The 21399-nt window shown below is 43.2% G+C and overlaps 2 protein-coding genes across 15 annotated transcripts in view; both read right to left on the bottom strand.

Annotated features, from left to right (window-relative positions):
• The window catches only part of LOC112242800 (zinc finger and BTB domain-containing protein 16-A-like), a 29600-nt gene extending 21702 nt beyond the window's left edge, over positions 1-7898 (bottom strand). For 2 of the 4 annotated variants that reach the window (XM_042296222.1, XM_042296219.1), the window contains exons 1-3: positions 7771-7898; positions 7238-7351; positions 3671-4952 (exon numbers count right to left, since the gene is read on the bottom strand). In XM_042296222.1, the coding sequence (XP_042152156.1) occupies positions 3671-4857 (1187 nt within the window). In that variant the 5' untranslated portion in view covers positions 4858-4952; positions 7238-7351; positions 7771-7898. Of the gene's footprint in view, positions 1-3670; positions 4953-5342; positions 5413-7237; positions 7352-7770 lie in introns of all 4 variants that reach the window. The other 2 variants (XM_042296221.1, XM_042296220.1) reach the window with 2 other exon arrangements.
• Positions 7899-10413: 2515 nt separating this feature from the next.
• The window catches only part of LOC112265549 (neural cell adhesion molecule 1), a 109171-nt gene continuing 98185 nt past the window's right edge, over positions 10414-21399 (bottom strand). For 5 of the 11 annotated variants that reach the window (XM_024442940.2, XM_024442938.2, XM_024442937.2 and 2 more), the window contains 7 exons: positions 21232-21234; positions 19842-19966; positions 18675-18855; positions 14648-14840; positions 14057-14173; positions 11733-13100; positions 10414-10955 (listed from right to left, as the gene is read on the bottom strand). In XM_024442940.2, the coding sequence (XP_024298708.1) occupies positions 10847-10955; positions 11733-13100; positions 14057-14173; positions 14648-14840; positions 18675-18855; positions 19842-19966; positions 21232-21234 (2096 nt within the window). In that variant the 3' untranslated portion in view covers positions 10414-10846. Of the gene's footprint in view, positions 10956-11732; positions 13101-14056; positions 14174-14647; positions 14841-15194; positions 16318-18674; positions 18856-19841; positions 19967-21231; positions 21235-21399 lie in introns of those variants that run through there. The other 6 variants (XM_024442939.2, XM_024442943.2, XM_042296223.1 and 3 more) reach the window with 4 other exon arrangements.

Genomic DNA, 21399 nt, shown 5'->3' on the forward strand with positions numbered 1-21399 from the left:
ATACAATTCCTAGCTTTCTCCTTTAGATAATTCACTTAATCAAAGCCTGAAGTTAAAAGTTCTGAAAAGGTGTGCTATAACTAACTCTCTCCCTGTTCTCTCCACTCAGAAATGTCAATGTGACTGAGGTGGATGATGCTCAGTGACCTGTCTCCTGACATGGACTAGCTTCATTACAACACCAGCAGTCACCAGAAGGACTGACTCCTCCAACCTTCAAACCTCTGCCTATATCCATGACTGAGCATTGGCTAGCTAACACACTGCTGGATGTTCTGTGTCATCAGGCTCTTTCAAAACCCGGAGTGGCACAGGCCAGAAATGCCGTCTGTGTGGGAGGAGAAAGGGTAGAGGTTGGTGCTCTGATACTGATGATGGCTTGGGTGATTGATTTAGTTATGGGACCTATGCACCTGTCTGTAGACCTGTGGACCCCCCTTTAAACCAACCAACCTCTAGTTTAAATCCACCAACCTCTTTAAACCAACCAACCTCTAGTGTAAACCCATCAAACTCTAGTTTAAACTCACCAACCTCTTTAAACTCACCAACCTCTTTAAACTCACCCACCTCTTTAAACTCACCCACCTCTTTAAACTCACCAACCTTTATTCTAAACCCATCAACCTCTAGTCTAAACCCATCAACCTCTTTAAACCCACCAACCTCTTTAAACCCACCAACCTTTAGTTTAAACCCACCAACCTTTAGTTTAAACCCACCAACCTCTAGTTTAAACCTACCAACCTATTTAAATCCAAACCTCTGGTCTAAACCCAACAACCTCAATAAACGCACCAACCTCTAGTTTACACCCACCAACATCTAGTTTAAACCCAACAACCTCAATAAATGCACCAACCTCTAGTTTATACCCACCAACATCTAGTTTAAACCCAACAGCCTCAATAAATGCACCAACCTCTAGTTTATACCCACCAACATCTAGTTTAACCCCACCAACCTCTTTAAACTCACCAAACTCTAGTCTAAACCCACCAACCTCTATTCTAAACCCACCAACCTGTAGTCTAAACCCACCAGCCTCTAGTCTAAACACACATAACCTCTAGTCTAAACCCACCAACCTCTTTAAACCCACCAACCTCTTTAAACCCACCAACCTCTTTAAACCCACCAACCTCTAGTCTAAAATTACCAACCTCTTTAAACTGACCAACGTATAGTCTAACCCACCAACATCTTTAAACCCACCAACCTCTTTAAAACCACCAACATCTAGTTTAAACCCACCAAACAATTTAAACCCACCAACCTCTATTCTAAACCCATCAACCTGTAGTCTAAACCCACCAACCTCCAGTTTAAACCCACCAACCTCCAGTTTAAACCCACCAACCTCTAGTCTAAACGCACTAACCTCTAGTCTAAACGCACCAACCTCTTTAAAACCACCAAACTCTTTAAACCCACCAACTTCAAGTCTAAAATCACCATCCTCTTTAACCCACCAACCTTTAGTCTAACCCACCAACATTTTAAAACCCACCAACCTCTTTAAATACACCAACCTCTTTAACCCACCAACCTCTAGTCTAAAATCACCATCCTCTTTAAATACACCAACCTCTTTAAATACACCAACCTATTTAAACTAACCAACCTATAGTCTAACCCACCAACCTCTAGTCTAAAATCACCAACCTCTTTAAATACACCAACCTATTTAAACTGACCAACCTATAGTCTAACCCACCAACATCTTTAAACCCACCAACCTATTTAAATACACCAACCTCTTAAACCCACCAACATTTAGTTTAAACCCACCAACCTATTTAAATACACCAGCCTCCCAAACCCACCAACCTCTAGTCTAAACCCACCAACCTCTTTAACCCAACAACCTCTAGTCTAAACACACTAACCTCTAGTCTAAACACACTAACCTCTAGTCTAAACACACTAACCTCTAGTCTAAAATCACCAACCTCTTTAAACTGATCAACCTATAGTCTAACCCACCAACATCTTTAAACCCACTAACCTATTTAAATCCACCAACCTCTATAAACTCACCAACCGCTAGTCTTAACCCACCAACCTCTTTAAACCCACCAACCTCTAGTCTAAACCCACCAACCTCCAGTTTAAACCCACCAAACTCTTTAAACCCACCAACCTCTTTAAACCCACCAACCTCTTTAAATCCACCAACCTCTTTAAATCCACCAACCTCTTCAAACTCACCAACCTCTTCAAACCCACCAACCTCTAGTCTAAAATCCCCAACCTCTTTAAACCCACTAACCTATAGTCTAACCCACCAAACTCTTTAAACCCACCAACCTCTTTAAATACACCAACCTCTTTAAATCCACCAACCTCTTTAAATCCACCAACCTCTTTAAATCCACCAACCTCTAGTCTAAAATCACCATCCTCTTTAAACCAACCAACCTCTAGTTTAAACCCACCAAGCTCTAGTTTAAACCCACCAATCTCTAGTTGTCACGTCCTGACCTTAGTTCCTTGTTTATGTCTCTGTTTAAGTTTGGTAATGGCGTCAGTTGGGGTGGGCATTCTATGTTTTGTATATCTATGTTTTGTATTTCTGTGTTTGGCCTGGTATGGTTCCCAATCAGAGGCAGCTGTCGATCGTTGTCTCTGATTAAGAACCATACTTAGGCAGCCTGTTTTTCCCACTATGGGTTGTGGGTAGTTGTTTTCTGTACCTGTGTTTTCCATACAGAACTGTTTCGGGTTTTAATTTATTTCTCTTGTTCTTTTGTATTCTGTGTTCAGTTTCTTAAATATATTATGGACACTTACCACGCTGCGCATTGGTCCGATATTTCATACTCCTCGTCAGAGGAAGAAGAAAACCGTTACACTAGTCCAGACCCACAAACCTATTTAAACCCTCAACCAGTGGCGTCTACCTTCACATGCTGAGAAGCCTTTAGATCTCTGTACAGGCAAGCTACTCTCCTTCCTCCCTCCTCACTAATGCAAAGGAATGCATACCAAATGCACTCAGAGACAGTTTTAAGTACGAGGCACATCTAATAAAAAATAATCTTACAGAATTGCGAAAATGTTTGCAACTTTGTAAACAGCTTCATTATGCCACACCATGTCTGCTAAGCTGCCAACAAAGACCTATTTCATACCTCTTATGAAATCCTTCTATTCAGGCACAAGAGCAGGTGTCCTTTTAAACATATTTAACATATTTAATATCATTGCTCCCAGCTCTTTCCTTTGAAGTCTTTTAATGTGTTAAAAGTTAATTAAGACCCCAAAAAAACGGCAACCTTTAAATTAGAAGTTGTACACTACAATTTATCTCTTCCTTCACATCCTAACAAAACAATTAACCATTTAGCATGGCGACTCCAGACTCACCACACACACACATACACACTCCACATCCCTCCGTCTGTCTCTCACAGACCTCCTAGTGTATAGTGACCAGACAGAACACTTTGTGGGTGAAGGGGTGACATAAGCAAATTGCAATTTACTTTGATTACCAGCATTTACTAAATTAGCACAACATAATAATTTGCATTCTGCTAAAATAAATGCTGTTTCACTCTCCAACAAAAGACCTCCTTCAATAATACCTAGATATCCATTATACCTGTATACCCCTAGAGATATAACAGTGAGTGGTGTATGCAGTCAGCTAAACTCTGTGCTCTACCTGTGTTGCTCCATGACCTCTCTGTCGTGCAGCTGGAGACCACAGTCCCCACTGCTCTGAGTCTGACTCTGGCCCTCCCGCCTCATCCCTGCTGCAAACTGTCCCAGCCTGCTGAGGATCTCCCTGTGGAGCAGGCCCTGGTTCAGGAGCCCCCCATAGGCCCTCAGGTCCAGGGACATGGCCAGGGAAGGGGCCACCGACATGGGCATAGGCAGCCCCACCTCCCCTATGTGGTTGGAGGGCATGGAGGAGTAGAGGGAGGCCAGGTGTTTCTCAGCCAGCCCAGGGAAACTGTCCAGAGGAGAGTTGTTCCCCACTATGCCCCCCTCCTCTTGGCCCGAGTGCTGCTCTCTAGCAGATGTGATGACACTGCCTCTTTGGGGGGTCCCCGGGCCCTCTTCTCTTGGCTGGTCCGACTCACAGCCCCCCTCCCCTCCGCTGTTGGACCGGCCATTGGCTTCATCCACCTGCATGTTATTGTCCTCTGTCTTTATCCTCTTAGCCAGAGGCAAGAAGGGCTCCTGGGCTCCATTGAGGCTGTACTGCAGTGGAGACTGACCCAGGCCCTCCAGACTAACCCCTCCATCTTGTGTTGGGCTGGCTACAGGGAGCCCCATAGGTAGTACCCCTGGCCCAGAGGGACTCCTGTCAGTCATGTGGTACAGTGCCAGGTGGTGCAGGGCGGTGGGATTGATGCCACCCTCCTGCATTGCATGCTTCTTGGAGATTAGCATGTTCCTCCAGTGCCTTGCCCTGCTTTGTTCACTCTCTCCAGACCCGTGGTTCCTCCCACTCAGACTCAGGTGGTCCTGCTTCTCCTCTGACTGGATGGTCTCCAGGACCTTGAGGCACTGCTCCTCCAGGTACTCGATCTCCAGGATCTCAGCGGCGTACAGCAGGTCATCCAGGTCCTCGGCCGTGGCCTGCAGGGAGGCCGTGTAGGCATACTCCAGGATCTGCTGGAAGGTCTTGGGGGAGAGGAAATCGAGTGCGTAGCGCAGGCTGCTGCGGTGGAATAAAATCTCAAACATCTTGCTGGTGCAGGCCAGGACGGTGCGGTGGGCCGGGAACTCCTGGCCATCCACCGTGATGATGACGTCACACAGCGTTCCCGACAGACGCATATGATTGGCCCTGTGCAGGAGCGTGGCGGGGAGGGTGGGGTTGTGGAGCTGGAGAACACCCATCTTAGTTAGATGATCCGTACAGTCTCGGACCCTCTCTGAGCCCACGCATGAGGTGTGTTCTATCCCACCTGCTTTCCTTCAGTGTGTCTATAAGTCTAGATAGAGGAGAAACCACATGAAATATTACATCTCAGACAATGGTAATGAAGAATGGTCTGGTTGATTGCCATGGTGTTTGTAAAAACATTAGAATTATGTTGTCAATATCTTGCATGTTCAACAATTGTAGGGGGCTAAAATGTTGATATTGTATAGTAATATGTCACTATAAGGAAATACACTGGATGCAAACACAGGGGATTTATAGGCTCCCCAAATCCAGCAATGCCCCATGAGGTCTGTTTGAGACTGGTTACGTATGCCTACATGCCATAGGCTGCAAGCAGACAGAGCCATGCACTATTACATGTGCTGTAAATGTATTATGCCTCGATCACACCGACAGCTTAATTGCGCAAAATAGTATGCAAAAGTTAAACATTCACCTTCTGCTACCATTTCTGTCCAAAGTATGCACCAAACAGAATGCACTGCAACTGCCTCTGCAACGTAATGCTGTAAGGCAAACACAACGTTCTATTGGAAATGAATGTACTCTGGTGTTCCCGAAATGCAAACCCTGTCGGTGTGATCGAGAAATTAGCACTGCTGGCTGATATACAGTACCAGTCAAAAGTTTGGACACACCTATTCATTCAAGGGATTGTCTATATTTCTACTATTTTCTACATTGTTGAATAATAGTGAAGACATCAAAACTATGAAATAACACATATGGAATCATGTAGTAACCAAAAAAGTGTTAAACAAATCTAAATATATATTTATTTTAGATTCTTTAAAGTAGCCACCCTTTGCCTTAATGACAGCTTTGCACACTATTGGCATTCTCTCAACCAGCTTCATGAGGAATGCTTTTCTAACAGTCTTGAAGGAGTTCCCACTTGTTGGTTGCTTTTCCTTCACTCTGCGGTCCAACTCATTCCAAACCATCTCAAATGGGTTGAGGTCAGGTGATTGTGGAGGCCAGGTCATCTGAAGCAGCACTCCGTCACTCTCCTTCTTGGACAAAAAGCCCTTACACAGCTTGGAGGTGTTTTTTGGGTCATTGTCCTGTTGAAAAACAAATGATAGTCCCACTAAGCGCAAACCAGATGGGATGTTGTATCGCTGCAGAATGCTGTGGTAGCCATGCTGGTTAATTGTGCCTTGAATTCTAATTAAATCACAGACAGTGTCACCAGCAAAGCACCCCCACACCATCACATCTCCTTCTCCATATTTCATGGTGGGAACCACACATGTGGAGATCATCCGTTCACCTACTCTGCGTCTCACAAAGACACGGCGGTTGGAAACAAAATTTTGACTCATCAGACCAAAGACCAAAATGTTGACATCAGACCACCTGTCTAATGTCCATTGCTCGTGTTTCTTGGCCAAATCAAGTCTCTTCTTTTTATTGGTGTCCTTTAGTAGTGGTTTCTATGCAGCAATTCGACCATGAAGGCCTGATTCACGCAGTCTCCTCTGAACAGTTGATGTTGAGATGTGTCTGTTACTTGAACTCTGTGAAGCATTTATTTTGGCTGCAATCTGAGTTGCAGTTATTTCTAATGAACTTATCCTCTGCGGCAGATGTAACTCTGGGGCTTCCTTTCCTGTGGCGGTCCTCAGAGAGCCAGTTTCATCATAGCGCTTAATGGTTTTTGCAACTACACTTGAAGACACTTTCAAAGTTTTGGACATTTTCCAGATTGACTGACCTTCATGTCTTAAAGTACTGGTGTTTGTCTTTTCTTATTTGTGCTGTTCTTGACCTAATATTAACTTGGTCTTTTACCAAATAGGGCCATGTTCTGTATACCACCCCGACCTTGACACAACACAACTGATTGGCTCAAATACATTAAAGAAAGAAATTCAACAAATGAACTTTTAACAAGGCACACATGTTAGTTGGAATGCATTCTGTGTAACTATCTTATGAAGCTGGTTGAGAGAATGCCAAGAGTGTGCAAAGCTGTCATCAAGGCAAAAGGTGGCTACTTTGAAGAATCTCAAGTATAAAATATATTTTGATTTGTTTAACACTGTTTATGTTACTACATGATTCCATGTGTTATTTAATAGTTTTGATGTCTTCACTATTATTCTACAATGTAGAAAATAGTAAAAATAAAGTAAAGCCCTTGAATGAGTAGGTGTGTCCAAACTTTTGACTGGTACTGTGTATCGAGATATGGTATCATTTTGCGCAGACACTGTCGGTGTGATCAAGGTGTAATGTTTTTAGGGGTGGCCACTCTTAAACCAATATAGCTCATATAAATAAATGCTACAACAAATAGTTACATGATTATTGGTTATATTTTCTGACCTTCAGTGACCACTGACCCATATCCACTTGATGGGTAATGCTGAAACTCAGCCTGGGTAGTTCAGCAACAGAGCGCATCAGGTGCAAACTGAGCCTTGATGGAATCACGAATTCCTACCCCAAAACACCAGCATTTAAAATGATATAGTTACTAAATCTCTAAACATGAAATAATTCACTATCGCCATAATGTTAAACTGTATAGGAACAACATATAGCCTGGGCGCACCGCACATCACGGCTCAGTCACGTCTCTCTCTGTCTGATCGTACCGCGAGCATACTAAGCAGTCAAGTTTTTAAATCCCTGTTACACTAACTGCGGAGAAACTTTAGGCTCAATAACATTTTCGGAAATGCGAACACGTATACAATAACACAAAGGGAATGCCATTTAGTAAATATGTCAACTAATAATTTAACATTGTCCATGAATTGCAAATAGGTTGAATAATAGCTATTTCGGAAAGTATATTCGAATCACCTGTGCAATGGCAGTATTCTTGCAATATTTTTCACTATAATTCCCCTTACCTTAGTGGCCTGTTATGTCCTCACTTAGCCGATTGATTGCTTTATCATTCAGGCAACATAATGGCAAGGCAATTCACAGAACCCGCTCCAAACTCATCCACACTCCAAGTAGGCAAATCATCACCCAGGCGACGTCACAGCTTTGAATGATTGTCCTCTGTTCCCGGTTCTATTAAGGCTGGAAAGAGAGACATCTACAGGGCAACAGTCCTCACAACCCAGGTTTTGGGCAGGGTGAATAAAAGTCAGTAGTCTTTAGATCCAGATGCAATTGAAACCAATTAGTTCAATTAACCATTATTAATCACTTACTGAAATAGTATAAATTCAGATTTAAAAAATACTGGTAGATCTGCCTGCGTGATATGGATCTGACCTTGGCTCATTACAATTGTATTAGTCACTCTAGTCTAGAGAGAGGAGCAACAGCAGTCACTAACTCAGGGACTCTGGGAATACAGCAACAGCAAAACATTATTATACTCTGTTACCATCTAACATTCTCCCATTTCTTTACCTAATCTAGAATGTAATAATTTAATACCTTCATCAAGGAGTCATATTACTTTATCATCAAGGACATTGATATAATCTGGCAAAAAAATACTACCCTTGTAAATTGTCATTTCATGCCACCTAGTGCTCACACTTGTATACTATATCCACAAACAAGATGGGGGAATAGGGCAGACTAATATAATGAGATAAAACAAGGATTTGCCATGAAAACAATGGTAAACAGCGTGAGGTTCCAAAACCTTGTTTTATTTTGTAAATGGGTTAGTATTCAGACTGTACACCGCTGAGAGCAGAACGGTCCACTGGGTTTGACCCAATAAGAACAAGAGGCTCCAGAGACAAGGGACAGGGTGGGAGGATGACAACAGCAGAGGGTTGTATTGTACAGGTTCTGGCATGACTGTTCTATGCCACTGAAATACTGAGGGGAATGATTGTTTACATGAAAGTGGCAGTACAACATATTAACATTTTGGAGTGTTGTTTTCTTGTGTTGTCAGATTACCAACCTGCCCTCTGTCTCTGGCATTATAAAGTCAACAGGCAACAAGCTCATGATGCCTGCTATTGTACAAAAACAAAATCAATTCAAAGACAACATTACAGAACACTTGAACAACAACTGGGGACTAAAATAAAGCGTTTTATAGGCCTGAACAGACCTCATTCTGATAACTCCCTCTCATAACTCAATATGAAACTCACATTGCCTAAATAAATATAGGTATGTCTATTTGGGTTTCTGTTACACATATTTTATAAAGTACAGTTTGAATTCGTCATGCCAAAAACTCAACATATCTCCCCAGGCTGTGTTACAGGCCACAGTAGACCGCTGTGTGACGGGGAGAGATCAACAACTGTATATATACTGTATGTGTCACAATGACCATATTAAGTCATTTGCTGTACTGTTTTCATAGATACCATTTTTAAAAGAATATATAGGTAAACCTTTCATGACAAAGCTATGTAGATATTATTGAAAGTGACGACAAGACAATCCACTGACACAGTCACAGTGCACAAGCTCGCAGTCAGGAGTGGAAAAGAAACCTTTCCATTTAGAGAGTACAAAAATGCTTTTAAAGATTTTTGCTTCAAAAACACGATGTTAAACAATAAAAGTCAGGCATTTGATTTGTTGTCTTGTGAATATGATAAGATACTCATCATAGTTGATGTTAAAACATGGAAGTGGTGAAGCTTGGGGCATGATGAGACATTCACTTAGATCACTTAAAGTTCTTCTCTACAACCTTTCTCTGTGAGAACCATTGGATCTGTTGCACTCTGTTCTATCTTGTGTTCCATTGTGAATAACGGTACAATATTAGCTGCTCAATACGCACTTCTCCATTTAGCACAATATAGTATTCATTTTATGAACCCCCAGGTACAGTGAGTGATACACGGTTTCTCTGAAACCAGAGCATTCCCAGCACTGTGGGCTGCTACAGGTCAGTCTCCGTCAATGAACTTCTGTTTGAAACATGAAAACAATCTGTATGATAACCCACCCTAATACAGACATAAAGAGTAAAACAGTCAAATGTTTCAAACAAAACATTAAGAACCCTTTGCAAATCAGACATGCAAACAAACTATTCGATGAGACTATTCGATGAGACTAGCCCTCAAACATTTGAACAATGTAACATGGAAATAATAAAGTAATGTCTATATAGTCAATCTCTTCATATATATATATATATATATTATACATTGAGTGTACAACACATTAGAAACACCTGCTCTTTCCATGACAGACCGACCAGGTGAAGGCTATTATTGACGTCATCTGTTAAATCCACTTCAATCTGTGTAGATGAAGGTGAGGAGACAGGTTAAAGAAGGATTTTTAAGTCTTGAGACAATTGAATCATGGATTGTGTATGTGTGCTATTCGGAGGGTGACTGCAGAGGACAAAATATTTAAGTGCATTTGAATGGGGTATGGTAGTATTTACCAGGCACACTGATTTGAGTGTGTCAAGAACTGCAACGCTGCTGGGTTTTTCACACTCAACAGCTTCCCGTGTGTATTAAGAATGGTCCACCACCCAAAGGCCATCCAGCCAACTTGACACAACCGTAAGAAGCATTGGAGTCAACATGGGCCAGCATCCATGTGGAATTCTTTCGACACCTTGTAGAGTCCATGCCCCGAAGAACTGAGGCTGTTCTGATGGCAAAGGGGGGTGCAACTCAATATTAGAAAGGTGTTCCTAATGTTTTGTACACTCAGTGTTATGCTCCTGAATAATCCATTGTTTATCTGCAACCGCAATGAAAAAAATGATAACTCTGAGAAATGTTGTTTCCTATACCACTTGAGATCACTCAAATTGTGTTCTTTAGTATTCAATGGGTGTAGCGAAACAAATCACACGTGACAATTGACTTTTGCACAATCAGATTGTGCTCTAATGGACTCTATTGCACAGACGCATGTTGTTGTTCTGAAAATGCAGAAAGGGCACTGGAAAGAAAAACTGCTGCAGACTGTAATGAGTGTTGCTGCCGCCGCCATCTTGGGTGGGCTGAGGCTGCCCAATCATGCCTTGCTGTCGCTTGTCTGTGTGACATCGTTGTGTTCTGTGGTCACCTCTGACTGGGCTGTCTTCACCTCCTCCACTTTACTCTTCTCATCTCCAAATATCTTCCTGCAATGGAGAGAATATTACAAATCAACAGTCATTACAGTCTACCTGCAATGTAATAGAGAAACAACAACAGCTGTGTTCAAACAAAAAACACCCCAAATACACATTTACATTCTAGCAGACGCTTATGCAGAGAGACTTACAGGATACATTAGGGTTAAGTGCCTTGCTCAAGGGCACATCAACAGATTGTTCACCTAGTCGGCTCAGGGATTCAAACCAGCGACCTTTCGGTTACGGGCCCAACTTTCTTAACGCTACTTTTCCAATATATTTTTGGACAATAGCCATAGGTAGTAATTGTTAGACGATTGATACCAGCACAAGTAATATAAAAAGTGATAGAGCAGTACTAAGGACCACATAACAACCAAATGATCGTCTGTTGCAGTGTCTGGGTGAGTGAAAGGCCAGATCTAGTCTTTGGCCCTTTCCCCAGCCTAAGAGCAGTATTAATGTCCGGCACTGTCATTACAACACTGCTACTGCACAACCTCCACAACACACTCTACAAGGAGTACCATACTACTACACAGCACTGTACACTCCACATGATGCTACCTACACACAACCACTACCATGGCAATGACTACAGCACTTCTGTCACCATTACACAAGTCTCATTAATTAACAATTATCACCACTGTTACCACAATTGACTACTACAATTTCACTTCACAGGACAAATGGAAGGTTGGTGACTGAGCGATAATAGAATAGAAGTTAAATGGGCACACAAAAACATTGACACGTATAAACCTCTAGAGGGAGCCATACTCGTTGTTGAGTGGAGCAGCCTTGGCCAGACTGTCTAACTCCTCCAGAGCAGGAGGGCCTGAGGCCTGGAGGTCTGCCCCGAACCCATCTCCGTTAGCCTGGAAGGAGGAGGAGGAAGGGACAGGGGCAGGGGAGGGAGTGGGACTACTCTGAAACCCAGTGGACCCTGCTGGGGGCAGGGAGGGGCTCTTAGTCGCCACCCCATTGGTCAACTCAAACTCTATCTCTGGGGCTTGGGGCTCTGTGGTGATGGGTATGTGGGGGGTCAGGGTTGGTGTTGGGGTGTCGTAGGTAGTAGAGGCAGGTGTGATAGTGACCGTGGGGGCAGCAGGTGTGGCAAAGCTCGGAGCAGTGGGAGCATTAGGGGCAGGTGTGGGGGCACTTGTGGGAGCAGGAGTGGGAATGAGAATGTCTGGGAAAACAAGGGCAGATTTGGTTGTGTCCTCATGAACGATAGCAGCAGTTACATCAGCATTGAAGGCAGTAGTAGGAGCACTAGGGACAGATGTGGGAGTGGTAGTGGGGTCTATATTAGGGACATATGTGGGAGTGGTAGTGGGGTCTATATTAGGGACAGATGTGGGAGTGGTAGTGGGGTCTATATTAGGGACAGATGTGGGAGTGGTAGTGGGGTCTATATTAGGGGCAGGAGTGTGAGTGTCTTTGGTAGTAGAGTCAGGTTTGTCAGGGTCAGGGGCTGGTGTACTAGAGCCCAGGACAGTAGGGGTACCAGGGACAGGGGTAACAGTGCTGGTGGCAGTAGGTGCAGGTTTATCAGTGGAGGTGTCAGAGGCTGGGAAAGTGAACGCCATAGGAGCAGGAGAGGGAGCAGCTTTCCTCGTGTTTTGGATAGGAGAGGCAGTGGAGGGGGCAAGAGAGGGACTGTCTGGGGCAGATTTCCTGGGGGCCACAGTGGTGGAGTGGGTAGGTGTGGGGCTCTTGGGAGTGGGAGGAGAAGGAGCAGGTCTGTTAGAGTTTCGACGCCTAGGTGGTATTGGAATAGGGGACTTTTTAAGAGATTTATGGCAATCTGTGGCACTAACAGCAGTTTCAGACATTTTGTCCTCTGCTCTAGGAGAGCTGTCTTCTAGAAGGTCTAACAGGGGGGTTGCTGTGATGTCAGAGGTGGAGATGAGTGGGGCTGGGGGGGCTGTGTTGGACTCTGAGGTGGGTGCCGGGGCGGGGGCAGCGGCAGGCAGGGGGTCAATAACGGGGGTAGACAGGGGGTCAGTAGAGGGGGCAGACAGGCTACAGGTGAGTGCGGTGCTCTCGCTAGAGGGGCTGTCCTGGGCGGGGTCATAGATTGTGTTGGCTGTGTCAGAGATGGTGGCTACAGATGAGAGGGTGTCCAGAGCCAGGGCAGCCAGCCTGGGAGAGAGAGCAGGGAGAGAGCAGAGACACACACACTAGACACTGAGGTGACTGGGACACGATGTGGGGACTGGGGAGGAGGGGTGGACATGAGGAGCAGGCAGGACGTTAGGGTTAGGGGAGGCATGCAGTTAGATATCACACACACAGAGCAGCCAACATCAACTAGAGAGAAAGGACACACCAGGGGATTCCATGCAGTGAGGCACATCAAATAACAAAGGACACTGTCCATGCACAGACTAACATGGAAAACATGTAGGGTCTAATGAACTGAAAACACAGAGGTCTTTCTAAAGGAAAGGATCACTACACACAACCACCTGAAGGGTTGAATAGTACCAGACACTCATCTCATGTGACTTCAGTTTTTAATGTCTCAGTTTTTAGACTGGTTTCATCAAGTTCACCATATACAGGAGGACAAAAGCACAGTGGATCTATCCACGTCGTCTTTGACTGGTAGCGATTCAACCTTGATATCGAAAAGCTAAATCTCCTGAGAAATTTCCTGAGAAAAATGTATTATGGCAGCAAAAACCCTTTCCCCCCCCAAAACAACCACAGAGGAAACAACAACACACACAGGGTTTTCACACTGCATGTTGTTAGACCAGGGTTAAAACTAGCCTAGGGTTAGCTAACCCTCCTTTTACTCAATCATTTGTTAACCCTGGGCTAAGTGCAGTGTGAATGTGACTATAGAAACATTTCAACAAAAAGCATAAACACATGAGCACACGACGGTGCACTATGCTTATAGGAATCACAGACATATGTATAAACCAACTGCCTATGCTCAAAAAGTCATAAACATTCATTACAATGTACTCAAAATTGTGCAAGAATATTGTGATTTTTACAAGAGTGAACTATTCTTTAGCCTAACAGTTATATATGTGTGTATGTGTGCACACGTGTGTATGTGTGTCTGTATGTCAAGCTTTACTCACTCTGGCTCTGTAAGGGGTGTGGTCTCATTGGGTTCTGTGGGTCCTCCTGCATTGTGATTGGCTGTGCACTCATCCTCTGTCCTCATTTCCACTATAGGCTCTTTGGACTCGTCCTTTCTGTGGACCAAAGAGGATTCTGGGATGATTACATGGACACCATGACACAGAACTACTGCATAATGAGGACGACACAATTAGAAAAATCTTAGACAAAGGTCATTACGGACCCAAAGTTAGCAAATTAAAACTGTGAAATTGCATCTGATTGAAGTGTGCAGACTCCTTTTTCAGCTTACTGCATCCCAAATGCACCTTACTCCTTATTTTATTTTTTACATTTATTTAACTAGGCAAGTCAGTTAAGAACAAATTCTTATTTTCAATGACGGCCTACGAACGGTGGGTTAACTGCCTGTTCAGGGGCAGAACGACAGGGTTGTACCTTGTCGGCTCAGGGATTCAGTCTTGCAACCTTTCGGTTACTAGTCCAACGCTCTAACCACAAGGCTACCTTCCGCCCCTACGGGCCCTGGTCCAAAGAAGTGCACTATATAGAGAACAGGGTGCCATATTGAGACAGTAGACACTCACATGAATGCAGCCTTGCCCTGTTCTAGGTTGTGTCCCTTGGCCCCGCTGCCTGGCTTGCCACACAGACACATGATGAGGCCACACTTGTTGGTGAAGTAGCAGGTGACGTCCACAGCCAGGAGCAGCAGGACGAAGGCCAAGATGAGGATCCCTGCCATGATGCCCGTGGAGAGGGCAGACTCCCCGTCTATATCTACAGTACAGACACAGCATGACTCACTAGGAACATATAGCACCACAGTTAGACAGCTGAATACATGTGGACATACTGTTAGAATATGGAAATATCTCTTGTTTTCTACATAATGGTTTCATAAAACACAGACAACTCACCTGTCATGCACAGTTTCATAGTTTCAAGATATCACAGCATCTAATCGAATGTTTTGTAGATGTTAACTGCATACTGGTACCTTGACGTGCTCAAATTGGGAGATCAATGTCTCCCTGACAAGGCTCAACAGGCATCACATGTGACTTGTACCTTGTCTTTGGACCAGTAAAGGCATCTATCTAAATCACCTGCCCTCTAATAAATGCAAACCCATTAAGATGCAATAAATCAACTTTATTTGATATTAGTCATTACCAAAAACACCTGAAGAAAATACATAATATGTGCTTCAAGAGATCTTTTGTAAACAACCATTTACTAGCTAGTCACTACCCCACACAATACATGATCTCTAGCATTATCTGTCTAGTTGCCATTCTAAAGAAAGCAACCTGAACGTCAGCTCTCTGGAAAGTCTGCTTCATTTACAAAAAAATACTATTAACAATTCAATAATGACCTCAGGGTCTATTTATGATGCAGTTGTGGAACAAAATAATCACAACTTCATTTGATTAAAAAATCAATTGCTAGTTTTCAATGACATTTGAAGTTGTTCAGGAATCAATAACCAACAATCAACTGCTGCAGTTCCCAACTGCTTCAAAACCACTTATATGTATGTACACAATGTGTCATAAAAACAACAATATTAATATTAGCATATTATAATTTGGTTATTTGTTAATTAAATAACTATACTTTTGTCCATGTAAAAATGAATGTTATTACAAATCTTTACAGTACATACAATGTAGTGAAAAAATAATACACATCCTTTATGTAAAGTGTCTGGTACTCACCACCATTCACTCAGTACTCTACCACAGTATTCAAAATAGCATTACCACTCATTCAATACCCTAGTGTTCATTAATGTCAACTGGAGTGCTACTACTAGCTGTGCTATGTTGCTGAGCGGAGTGGTACTGTACTGAGCTGTAAGAGACAGCTGATACTAGCCTAGTCCCATATATGTTTGTCCCGTTTAGCCAACTCCTATGGTTGTCGTCAGCGACCATAGGAATTGGCTATACAGCACAAACAGATCTGGAACCAAGCTAAGCTGATACCACTGCCTTTGGTTTAGTTCAGCCAATCGGGCTGGTTTGTTCTGTAGTTACTCCCCCACCCACTGAGAGACATGTCTGTCTAGGCATCTATCCAGAGAGACAGCCAGCCAGGGCAGAGAAAGGCTAGCTTTCTTTCCTCCATGTGTGTGTGAGAGAGAGACCAGCATCGCCTCATATAACTAGCTATGAGAGCAGCAAAACTGCTACGATGGACATGACGAGGGAGATCAGAGTGTATGTCACAGACGAACAGCCCTGGGTCGCTGCTCAAACCAAATATAGTCAAAACCAACCGAAAGAAGCGACACAGATTCAGAAAAGACGAATACGTAATGAGGAAAATGTTCATGTAGTGAAGTCCACCAGTTTCCAAAACCAGGCAAGAGTGCAGAGACATAGGGAGAGATAAAGAGACAAGGGAAGAGAGAGGGGGAAGGGGGAGGGAAATGAAGAGAGGGAAACGGAGTGAAAATGGACAGAAGGGTGGGAAAATGGGACGAGGGAGGAGAGGAGAGAGAAGAGAAAATGTCAAGTTTGAAAACAAAACTGAATCAAGAAAAAAATTAAAGTTAAAGAAGTAGTTTTAAACTGACAAGCAGTTAAATCTGGAATCCGCAAACAATAACATTGTGGCACCCCGCCTCTGTTTTGGTAAGAATCGAAGGGATGGGCCTAGAGAAAAGCAACCACTCTTAAATTCATAGACAGAGCTATGGATGCAAGGACTGACCTGACCATCCATTATATCAAAATTATAGTTTTAACCATGTTTTGAGGCTAAACACTGTTTTCACATTTAAGTTGTCTACAAACGTATAGTAAAAAATATATATATTTTGGGTTCTGATGGTTTACAACTGTTGAACTAAGCTCATGAGGCAAGTTATATTCGTCAAGAATCAATGGGTATTATCATTCATTTATAAGTTTAAAAAAATTGTGTAGCAACTAAGGATTCTAGCTTTAAAGCAAGTTCAAGCAAAAGCACAGCATGTGAGAGAGGACTACGCCACAAACCATGAGTAAGGAAACTGGGGGTTGAACGGTTGTGAATGGGATGCGAGTTTGTCTGGGAGGTGAGTTAGAAAGGAAAGCACAGGAGAAGTGAGAAGGAGAGATAAGTCCTGCTATGTTTCAGTAAAGCACTCTGCATCGCCTGAGGCCTGGCAGGGATTTGTTGCATCATAGCTGTGTAGTGTTGCAACACAGGTGTTTGTGGGTGTCAGCAGTCAGTTTCAGCTAGCTAAGACCTGCTATGGAACAGGAACGCTGCTGCATCAGTTAAGGCCAAACTATGTAGAAGCAGACTGCATCCACACACACGGACAAAGACCATCCATCTACATACTGTACCCATCACTGTAGTAGGATAGACTGTCCATCTACATACTGTACCCATCACTGTAGCAGGATAGACCATCCATCTACATACTGTACCCATCACTGTAGCAGGATAGACCATCCATCTACATACTGTACCCATCACTGTAGCAGGATAGACCATCCATCTACATACTGTAGCCATCACTGTAGCAGGATAGACCATCCATCTACATACTGTACCCATCACTGTAGCAGGATAGACCATCCATCTACATACTGTACCCATCACTGTAGCAGGATACACCATCCATCTACATACTGTACCCATCACTGTAGCAGGATAGACCATCCATCTACATACTGTACCCATCACTGTAGCAGGATAGACCATCCATCTACATACTGTACCCATCACTGTAGCAGGATACACCATCCATCTACATACTGTACCCATCACTGTAGCAGGATACACCATCCATCTACATACTGTACCCATCACTGTAGCAGGATAGACCATCCATCTACATACTGTACCCATCACTGTAGCAGGATAGACCATCCATCCATACTACCCATCACTAGCAGGATACACCATCCATCTACATACTGTACCCATCACTGTAGCAGGATACACCATCCATCTACATACTGTACCCATCACTGTAGCAGGATAGACCATCCATCTACATACTGTACCCATCACTGTAGCAGGATAGACCATCCATCTACATACTGTACCCATCACTGTAGCAGGATAGCATTTGTCCATAGCGGAGGCAGCCTGTTGTAACACTGAGAAGGCAAACTCATACAGTGTGTCACACACAACTTCGGTGAAGGAGTTTAAATCTAACAGATTGGAAATTAGAAACAAATTGTGCGATGTATGCCAACATCACAAAAAATAAACTGTTAAAAACAAACTCTGGACATGGTCAAAAATAAGTGTTAGTTTGGGTGGTCCTCGCAGACAAAAATACCTTCTTCATATACCCTCTGGGACAGACAATACCTTCTTCACATACCCTCTGGGACTAACGGTGGAGAGTTCTAGTTCGAACATTTCCTGCTGCACAGCGAACACCCACGAACAGCTCTGATCAACAGCTGGCTTGTTTTTCTATTTTCTTAATTTCGCCTGCTGAGAACATCTAGAAGTCTAATTCTTATGAAGTGTACTGTCAGATTTATGTGGTTGGGAGAACAGAAAATGCTCCTGTTTGGGACATGATCGAGTTTGCTGCCTCAGCTGTGTGTGGCAGTGCCATTGTGAGTGCCCTGTGCATGGTGTGGGTACCTGGGATGGCAGCGGGTTCTGGAGAGGTTCTGAAGGTCAGGGTTCCAGGTTGGGACTTCCCCTGCTGGTTCTCTGCCACCACAAACACATCGTACTCTGTGTTCCACTCCAGTCCGCTCAGAACCACATACTCACTGCCACTGGGCAGCCGGATCTCTGGCTTCCAGTCGGTCTGATGCTTCTAAAGGACACACACAATCCATGGTCAACTTAATGATACAATACAGTACCTGACAGCCTCTTTTAGGAATGTATTCCTTGAAAGGACATGGGTACATAAGCATCATTTTTTTGCATATAAGAATGCACATTGTCTACAACTGTCTATGGTGCTTTGTACAGTGCCCCAAACCCACTGGTTTACAGCAGACTACTGTAGGTATTGTGAGTATTCACTGGTTTATAGCGGACTAGGTAGTGTGAGTACTCACTGGTTTATAGCAGACTAGGTAGTGTGAGTACTCACTGGTTTATAGCAGACTAGGTAGTAGCAGTACTCACTGGTTTATAGCAGACTAGGTAGTGTGAGTACTCACTGGTTTATAGCTGACTAGGTAGTGTGAGTACTCACTGGTTTATAGCAGACTAGGTATTGTGAGTACTCACTGGTTTATAGCAAACTAGGTAGTAGTGGTAGTACTCAATGGTTTATAGCAGACTAGGTAGTGTGAGTACACACTGGTTTATAGCTGACTAAGTATTGTGAGTACTCGCTGGTTTATTGCGGACTAGGTAGTATGAGTACTCACTGGTTTATAGCGAACTAGGTACTGTGAGTACTCACTGCTTTATAGCGGACTAGGTATTGTGAGTACTCACCAGTTTATGGCGGACTATGTAGTAGCAGTACTCACCGGTTTATAGCAGACTAGGTAGTGTGAGTACTTACTGGTTTATAGCAGACTAGGTAGTGTGAGTACTTACTGGTTTATAGCAGACTAGGTAGTGTGAGTACTTACTGGTTTATAGCAGACTAGGTAGTGTGAGTACTTACTGGTTTATAGCAGACTAGGTAGTAGCAGGACTCACCGGTTTATAGCACACTAGGTAGTAGCAGGACTCACCGGTTCATAGAAGACTAGGTAGTAGCAGTACTCACTGGTTTATAGCAGACTAGGTAGTAGCAGTACTCACTGGTTTAGCGGACTAGGTAGTGTGAGTACTCACTGGTTTATAGCGGACTAGGTAGTGTGTGATGGGTGAGCCTCCATCGTCCTGCTTGATCCAGTTGACTTTGAGGGAGTTGCCTTTGGTTTGAAGTGTTCCCTCCAGCTTAGGCGGTTCAGGTTCCCCTAAACAAACACATGAGTGATATCAAGGTTAGTTGGTGAGCTGAAGTGGTCATTCTGAAGACGTAGAATGTATTACAGCTGGTCAGCAGCTGCTGTTAAACCCTTAACTGGTTTCTCCTAAACCTGTTTGAAAGACGTGAAGAAAGCTGTTAATATTCTGTCCTAGTCTTCTCCAGATGGCACCCTTCCTCCATACTGTTTTACTAGAGGCACTTGTCTGCCTCTCCAACTAAAAGTGCTCATGAACAAGCTGTGAGACTACTGTGGAGTGCTAAAGTGAAAGTAGTATTTATACAGCAATTACACATGATTGGTCAGGACACAGCCAGTAGGGGAGATGTTTGTACACTGTAAACTACTTGAGAGGGACAAATGAGGGTTAGTGCAAAAAAAGTTATTACAATGTGATAAATCGGTGAAATTGTTGAGATAAATTAAAAGTTATATCAGAAGGTGTATTTGTTTGTTGAATTAATGAATAAATACGTTATTCGGATGAATAACTCCCATTACAATCTGTGAGACTGAAACAAACATCCAGCACACTAAACAGGAAAAGTGGGAATAGGGGGGCGCATAACAAGGAAGTTAATTGAGACAAAATGTAAGACTATCAGAGCTCGTTTCAGGGAACTTGATTTAGATCTAAGTCAGTGGCCTAATGATATTCAAAAAAATGTGTAGAAGCCAATTTTACTTCACAAATGCCTTGCAAGTCAATAATTACTGCTAGACAAGTTGGATGAAAAGTCCACGCTCATAGGAGAGGATGACATGCACTTCTGAGATCACAAACTTGCTTAGGATAAAATCATTTAAGACAGGCTCATATTTTAAATGTATTTGTTCGAGTTGAAAAAAGGCCTGCTTTGTTCAAAGCAGGAAGGATTTTTTTGGAGTGGCACAAAATGAAATACATGGGATTTCTGCAGATATATACAGTAGTTAACACAAATGAGTATTGTGGATAGAGAATCCAGTGAAATATATCACTGAGCTAACAACTCTGCAGGTCAGTCAAGGAACATTATTCACAGTACTGAGAGGAGTTACAGTAGGAACACTTCCTTGCTAGATAACTGACAGTTACAGGGAGCTACAATCAGTCTCGACAGGTGAATGGCTACACATGATGGGTTAACAAGATGGAAAATAAATGGAAATAAATGGGATATTATTGAATTGGGACATTTAGTATTTATGTTATGAATGACTCTCCAGTAAAACTAAGATTCTTCTGATGAAAGTTGGAAACGAAAAGTTACCTTCTGCAGAGTGATGACATCATCAGCGCCATGCAAGCCACATGATGACAGTCACATGAAACGCACGCATGTGATTGGTTGAAAGGAAAGTGGAAACATGAAAGATATAAAAATAGACAACATAAACATGGACAGGAAAAACACAGTTATAAGACTTGAAGACAAAAT

This window comes from Oncorhynchus tshawytscha, linkage group LG13, assembly GCF_018296145.1.
Source record: "Oncorhynchus tshawytscha isolate Ot180627B linkage group LG13, Otsh_v2.0, whole genome shotgun sequence".
In the NCBI taxonomy this organism is placed as follows: domain Eukaryota; kingdom Metazoa; phylum Chordata; class Actinopteri; order Salmoniformes; family Salmonidae; genus Oncorhynchus; species Oncorhynchus tshawytscha.